Raw genomic sequence first — 7,500 nt, 5'->3', positions numbered from 1 at the left:
AGGAGCCCCGGCTCGCAGTCCTGGAAGATGGTGACCCTTTTCAGCGTGTCCAGGTGCACCTGGATGGCCATCTCCGCCTTCAGCTTGTCCGGCAGGGCGGAGAGCACCTCCTCCTCGTTCAGCGACTGCTTGTTGGTCCACAGGTAGTCGAACCACTTGATAACCTTGTCCTCCAGCTCCTTGGACACTTTCCGGAACTCCATGTACTGCTTCACGCCGTCCATCTTCTGCTGGAACTCGGAGCGCGCGGCGTTCATGTTAGTGATCATGCTGCCCACGTTGCCCACGATGGTGGCGAAGATGAGCACACCGATGAGGAAATCGACGACGACGAAGAGGTACTCCACATCCTGCTCAGGGGTCGGGGTCTCTCCGATGGTCGTCAGCGTGAGGGTGGACCAGTAGAAGCTGTAGATATACTTACGGGTGAGGGGCTGGTTCTTGGGCAGGGTCACGTTAGGGTACACCCAGTTGTCCGTACCAAACCCAATGGCGCCGCTGATGGCGTAGTAGATGCAGGCGTTCCAGTGGATGATGATGAGAATGTAGAGCACCAGGGTGAAGATTCTCCACAGCCCCGTGAAGCTGGTCCGGGTCTCGGTGCGGTTGGAGAAGTCCAGCAGGCGACGCACGCGGAAGAGACGGTTGAAGCGGACGTAGGGGCTGTGGAGGCCGATGACGAAGTAGAGCAGGTCTGTGGGCAGGATGCTGAACAGGTCCACGTAGAAGCAGCGGCTCTTGGTGTAGTTCCTCCGCAGCTTGACCGGGTCCATGACCAGCATCCCTTGTTCCAGGTACCCTGGCAGAGAGGGGGGTATTCATTTGACAGCATGTGCTGAGGAGTCTTGACGATGATGGTGATAGTGACGTGATGTCATGTGATGGTGATGGCAATGGTGCTTATAATGCTAACCCTGGCAGAGAGGGGGGTATTCATTTGACAGCATGTGCTGAGGAGTCTTGACGATGATGGTGATAGTGACGTGATGTCATGTGATGGTGATGGTAATGGTGCTTATAATGGAGTGGTGGCCTAGAGGTAACGCGTCCGCCTAGGAAGCGAGAGAATCTGAGCGCGGTGGTTCGAATCGCGGCTCAGCCGCCGATATTTCTTCCCCCTCCACTAGACTTCGAGTGGTGATCTGGACGCTAGTCATTCGGATGAGACGATAAACCGAGGTCCCGTGTGCAGCATGCACTTAGCGCACGTAAAAGAACCCACGGCAACAAAAGGGTTGTTCCTGGCAAAATTCTGCAGAAAAATCCACTTGGATAGGAAAAAAAAAAATAAATAAAATAACTGCACGCAGGAAAAAATACAAAAAAATGGGTGGCGCTGTAGTGTAGCGACGCGCTCTTCCCGGGGAGAGCAGTCCGAATTTCACACAGAGAAATCTGTTGTGATAAAAAGAAATACAAATACAAATACAAAATACAAATGCTAATAAAAACACATTGATAATGTTGTTGATGATAATAGTGATGATGAGACTACTACCACTGCTGCTGCTGCTGCTGCTGTTGCTATTACTACTACCACTACTACTATTTTTCTTCTTCTTCCGCTGCTGTTGCTCATTTCCAAGCTGGTGCATCTTCTTTCATTGACAATAGTGATGTAGAAGAAGAAGAAGAAGAAGAAGAAGAAGAAGAAGAAGAAGAAGAAGAAGAAGAAGAAGAAGAAGAAGAAGAAGAAGAAGAAGAAGAAGAAGAAGACACTAGAATATACTAAAAAGGAAAGAAAGGGGGAGAATGGAAGAAAGGGGCACGACCGTGTTGCAGTCCTGTAATCAACTCTGGAGGTATCTCGTTTGCCAAGATGAATACATTTGAAAATAGGGAAGTGAGGGATAGGGGGTGTCTAGCCACCCGCCTCACCAGTCCCAGAAGGGAGCGGTGGAAGTGCCGGTTTAGTCGTCGGCAACCCGACCCTGAACAGGTTGTACTGGATTACAGGTTACCAGTAGCAGATCTAATGACCTGACCTGACATAAAGGGGGTATGTAGGGGTGTAATGAAGGCGGGATAGTCACCTCTCTGCAAATGCGTGCGTGCGTGCGTGTGTGTGTGTGTGTGTGTGTGTGTGTGTGTGTGTGTGTGTGTGTGTGTGTGTGTGTGTGTGTGTGTGTGTGTGTGTGTGTGTGTGTGTGTGTGTGCATGCACACCTGAGCATGTGTGAATAACCACAGAGGTGCTGCATATTATAACCGTGGGTTTCTTTTCTTTTCTTTTTTTTCTGTATTGCATGCTTATATGTTAGCTGCAAATTTAACTTGGGATGTTTACTTTTGAGCTGTTGGTACCGTGTTTTAACTCTTACATGAATTACTTTCTTTTTACACGATGATAAATGTGACAAAAGAAGAACGTACGAGTTAATCTTTTTTTTCTTTTAATTTATTATTATTATTATTATTATTATTATTATTATTATTATTATTATTATTATTATTATTATTTTTTTTTTTTATATTTTTTTTTTACAAAAAAATCTATATAATGACTATGTTTGAATAATGTTTACTGGATTAAACTGAATTGAGAGAGAGAGAAAGAGACAGAGACAGACAGAAAGAGACATATGGACTGAGACATAGAGACAGAAAGAGAAGTAGACAGAGAAGGAAAGAAAATACGAACAAAAAAATAAGGCACACAAAAATCAAAAGAAGGAAAAACAAAACAAAACAAAACAAAATAAATAAATAAAACAACAACAACAAAATAAATAAATAAATAAATAAATAAATAAATAAATAAATAGATAAACAAATAAATAAATAAAGAAGAAGAAGAAGAAGAAGAAGAAGAAGAAGAAGAAGAAGAAGAAGAAGAAGAAGAAGAAGAAGAAGAAGAAGAAGAAGAAGAAGAAGAAGAAGAAATGTGATGAAATAAAAAGTCGCTTTTCCATCTGAACACCCACTAAGCAAATGCAATAAAACAGATGGTTCAGGACCTCGTCTTAATCAGATCTGACAGAGTATGAGGAACTCATCAATATTCAATGTCGATTGATTCCCCCAGAATCCTAATGACAATGTCTAAAAAAAAAAAGGAAAAGAACCTCCCTCCCCGAAAACATTTTTTTGTGTTCACTTTTTGCAACACTATTCTTAGACTCCTGCAGAGACAACATGTAACATCTCATTTAAAAAAAAAAAGATCGCTGGTATAGAGAAAGCAATAACACACACACACACACACACACACACACACACACACACACACACACACACACACACACATACACACACATACACGCACACACACAGACACACACACACACACACACACACATACACGCACCCGCAAACACACACACGCACACACACACGCACACACCCCCCCCCACCCCCCCACCCCCACCCCCCCACACACACACACACACACACACATACATACACGCGCACACACATACACGCGCACACACACACACACACACACACACACACACACACACACACACAGTACTAACTATTTGAGAACATCCCTTTTTCAGCATCCGCTCTAAAGTTGGAGTTTGAAAGAGTAACAAAAACAAAAAAAACTAAAAAAGAAAGAAAAAAAAAGAAGAAGAAAAAAAAGAGAATAATTTCCGAAACCTGCCCAGTGTATATTGCACTCTATTTCACTGGACCCCATTCCCTTGCATGGCTTTTCTCTGCGAATAGCATTATTCTGTAGATTTCTCTATCACGACATGGGAGAAAGAATAAACAGAAAGCGACACCGTCGAATTTTGCTTTGTATTCTTAAACGTATAGTTGTTTGTGTAGGTTTTTTTTTCTTTCTTTCTTCTTCTTTCATTCTTCTTTAAAGAAAAAAAAAATGTTTGGTTGTCTGAATGAACTGTAAAAGACATACAAATTCATTATAATTTATCAAGGCTAAAAAAAAAAGACGGATCTGTGGAAAATGACCAGAGAGAGAGAGAGAGAGAGAGAGAGAGAGAGAGAGAGAGAGAGAGAGAGAGAGAGAGAGAGAGAGAGAGAGAGAGAGTAAAGAAAACTAGGAAATAAAGAAACAAACAAAGAAAGAAAGCTAAGACAGATTTGTGGAAAATGACCATAGAGAAAAAATAAACTAGGTAGAAAACAAGACAGACAGACAGAAATAAAGACAAAAAGGGAAAAAGAAAGAAAGAAAGAAAGACAGAAACACACACACACACACACACACACACACACACACACACACACACACACACACACACACACACACACACACACACACACAAACCCCTCCGATTTCCCCCACTCTGCCACCCACCCACCTAATCGAAACTGAAAGCACATGTCGAGCAAGTAGAGAAAGTCACAGACGTAATCGAGCGTCAACCACAGTATGACGTAGGACGTCTGAAGCTCGGTGAAGACCGCTCTGACGACGATGAACACGACGTTGTAGAGGATGGCCAACGACATCACTGCAAGCCAACGGTAGTGGAAATTGCCCGAGGGGTCCACGTAGAAATGCGTCCAGTACCTGTGTAGCAGGACAGAAAACAAAAGTGCCAACACCAAATGATGATAGTAATGATGATGATGATGATGATGATGATGATAACAATAATGATCATAATGATCATCATCATCATAATCATCACAATCATAATGATAATGATAGTTTATACAGACGCCTTTTTTTTAAAGTAAAACATGTTCAACTGCGCTGTAAAACTGACGTTCAAAACATGCATTTAATAATAACAACAACAACAACAACAACAACAACAACAACAATAATAATAATAATAATAATAATAATAATAATAATAATAATAATAATAATAATAACGATGATGATGATGATGATGATGACGACAACAACAACAACAACAACAACAACAGCAATAATAATAATAATAATAATAATAATATAGCAAAGAAGAAGAAAAATGATGATGATGATGATGATGATGATTGTGATGAACTACTGTCGCTCCTACTGCTTCTACTGCTCATATAGGCTCCTTTTTCATGTACACCATGTCCAATTGCGCTATACAGAGTAAAAACTGACGTTAAAAAAATGAATAAATAAAAAATACGTTCTTTGATGTGATCTTTCATTTTGTTGCTCTGTCCATGATCTTTCTATGACGCACTATTCTTTTTTTTTTTTTTTTTCATTCTATTCCTTTCATTCTTACTTTATTACTTCCTTGCTCTTTCTTTTAAAACCTTTTACCATGTCAGTCTTTCGTTTCTTCTTTGCTTTACTTTTTGATTTGTTGGGATTTTTTTTTTCTCCATAGTTGTGGAACAGACAAGAGATGCTCCTTCTCTCTCTCTCTCTCTCTCTCTCTCTCTCTCTCTCTCTCTCTCTCTCTCTCTCTCTCTCCTTTTGTTCTACAGGTTAAGTTAGTACGTATTTTACATTTTGTTGTGGTTGAGTGATCACCATATTGTGTACTTTTGACCTCTTTCTAGGGGCCGGAGGCCTGGAGATTAAAGTTTTGTTCTTGTTCTTGTTCTTGTTCTTGTTCTCTCTCTCTCTCTCTCTCTCTCTCTCTCTCTCTCTCTCTCTCTCTCTCTCTCTCTCTCGTCAAACACAAGAATACCACAGCTGACCCTAGCTGTCTAGAAATGACCTCACAAGAGTACAGCACCATTAGCGTTGGGTGATGGTTGTAAGTGCCCTCCCCCCCTCAACTCCCCCCCCCCGCCCCCACCACCACCCATCCCCACCAGTCCCCACCACCCCACCCCATTCCTTCCCTACCCTTCACCCCCCCCCCCCCACTTCCTTTCAAGGCGCACTCGATGCCACCATACCATAAATCTGATCACATATCATCTGGGGATGGGATAAGTTAGTATTCTGTTCGGTGTCTGCCCCGGTGCGCGATGTCACATATCCTCTTTATCGCCTGATTCAAAGGTTTTTCCTGCTGTAAACTTTTTTTTTTAAAGAGCAGAAGAAGAGAGCGTTGGTTAGACGAAGATGGAGAAGAACACAAAGAAAAGAAGGAGGGCGAGGAGGATGAACATGAATATGGCAGAAGATGGAGGAAGAGGAAGGAAGAGGGATCGTTTACAGTTTGCTTTTTTGGTGTATTGGTTGGTTGGTTGTAGTTTGCAAACAAACAAAAAAAGGAACAAACAAAAAGTAAAAAAGACAAAAATAGTAAAGATATAAAAAAAAGTGAATCCTCCCTCCTTCCCTCCCTATTTCTCTCTGTGTCTGTTTGTCTGTCTGTCTGTCTGTCTCTCTCTCTCTCTCTCTCGCCCTTTCACTCTCTGTGTGTGGCCTTCTTTCATTCTTCTTTCTATCCCTATTTCCCATCTGTTCCACTTTTTCTGTTTTAACAGCCCCTACGTGAGTGCCGTGAAACAGATACGATTAGGACAGACAGCATCTTTTCTCCATCAATGGTCACAAGAACATCACAATGCACAGCCAACGTTAGCTGGCCGATTCACCTTCAGGCCAGACAGGAGTACATCCCTCGGTGTTGTGTGATAGGTATCTGTGCTCCACCCCCCCCCCCCCCCGCCCCCTCACCCCCTTCTACTCCAACCCCCATTTGGTCCCACCTATTCCATTCCGTTTCCGGATGTCTCTGGGCCACCATAAAATGACCATAATAAACCTTCGGGGAAAGGTCATTTTATCTAAACCCTGCCTCCTATACTTTGGCCGTCTGCCAGTCTTTTTGATAACATATCTGTGCTTGCGACTGCTTCAAAAGGAATGATCAGGAATCGCAAACTTACAAAGAGCAGAAGCAAGAGAAAGGTAAAAGAAGAAGAAGAAGAATGAGAAGGAGGAGGAAGTAGAAGCAGAAGAAGAAGAAGAAGAAGAAGAAGAAGCAGGAGGAGGAGGAGGAGGAGGAGCATGAAGATGATTAGGGGCAGGAGAAGGACAGGAGGAAGAGGATGGAAAGGCAGAAGAGGAAGAATAGGAATTTACATTATCCTTTACAGATTGTTTGCTTGGTGCAGTATGCGAATGGTTGGTGAATTGTAGTTAAGATCATGCAGAAAAAGAGAAAGATGGAGAGAAAAACACGAATCTCTTTATCCTCCATCCTCTCTCTCTATTTTTTCTATATCTCTTTTTCCTTCCTTCATTCTTATTTTCATCTGTTTATATCCTTCTCCCTTCCCGTTCCTTTCAGGGTTTTTTCAGTGTTTCTACCTCAGTCTTTCACGGTGAAGCAGCTATAGATACGACAGAGAGGAAAGACATTTCTCCACTAACAATGCAAGCCGACCTTTCTGGTCAAGTCACCCTCAGTCTAGACAGGAGCACAGGCCTTGGCGTTGTGTGGCAGGCATTTGAGTCCCCTCCCCCCCCCCCCCCATCTCGTCTCCTCCACACTCCCACTCCCATCCCCTCCAATCCTACCATTCCACTCCATTTCTTGACTTTCAGGGAACATAAACTGTCGGCAGATCTTTAACTGATCATGAACCTTTCCTCCTATACTATGAAAACCTGTAGATTTGGATTACATGTCTGCCTATGCGATTCCTTCAAACGAAGCGATCTGCA

General features: G+C 42.7%; 1 protein-coding gene across 1 annotated transcript in view; it reads right to left on the bottom strand.

Annotated features, from left to right (window-relative positions):
- The window catches only part of LOC143299065 (cyclic nucleotide-gated channel alpha-3-like), a 121,691-nt gene that overhangs the window by 6,749 nt on the left and 107,442 nt on the right, over positions 1 to 7,500 (bottom strand). Inside the window, exons 4-5 of the mRNA XM_076612164.1 lie at positions 4,274 to 4,485; positions 1 to 799 (exon numbers count right to left, since the gene is read on the bottom strand). The exon at positions 1 to 799 is cut by the window's left edge and continues 370 nt beyond it. Coding sequence (XP_076468279.1) covers positions 1 to 799; positions 4,274 to 4,485 — 1,011 coding nt within the window. The remainder of the gene's footprint in view (positions 800 to 4,273; positions 4,486 to 7,500) is intronic.

Source organism: Babylonia areolata, chromosome 24 (assembly GCF_041734735.1).
Source record: "Babylonia areolata isolate BAREFJ2019XMU chromosome 24, ASM4173473v1, whole genome shotgun sequence".
Taxonomy (NCBI): Eukaryota; Metazoa; Mollusca; class Gastropoda; order Neogastropoda; family Buccinidae; genus Babylonia; species Babylonia areolata.
Note: the sequence above shows the minus strand (reverse complement) of the source record. Positions and strands in the feature narration are given on the sequence as shown.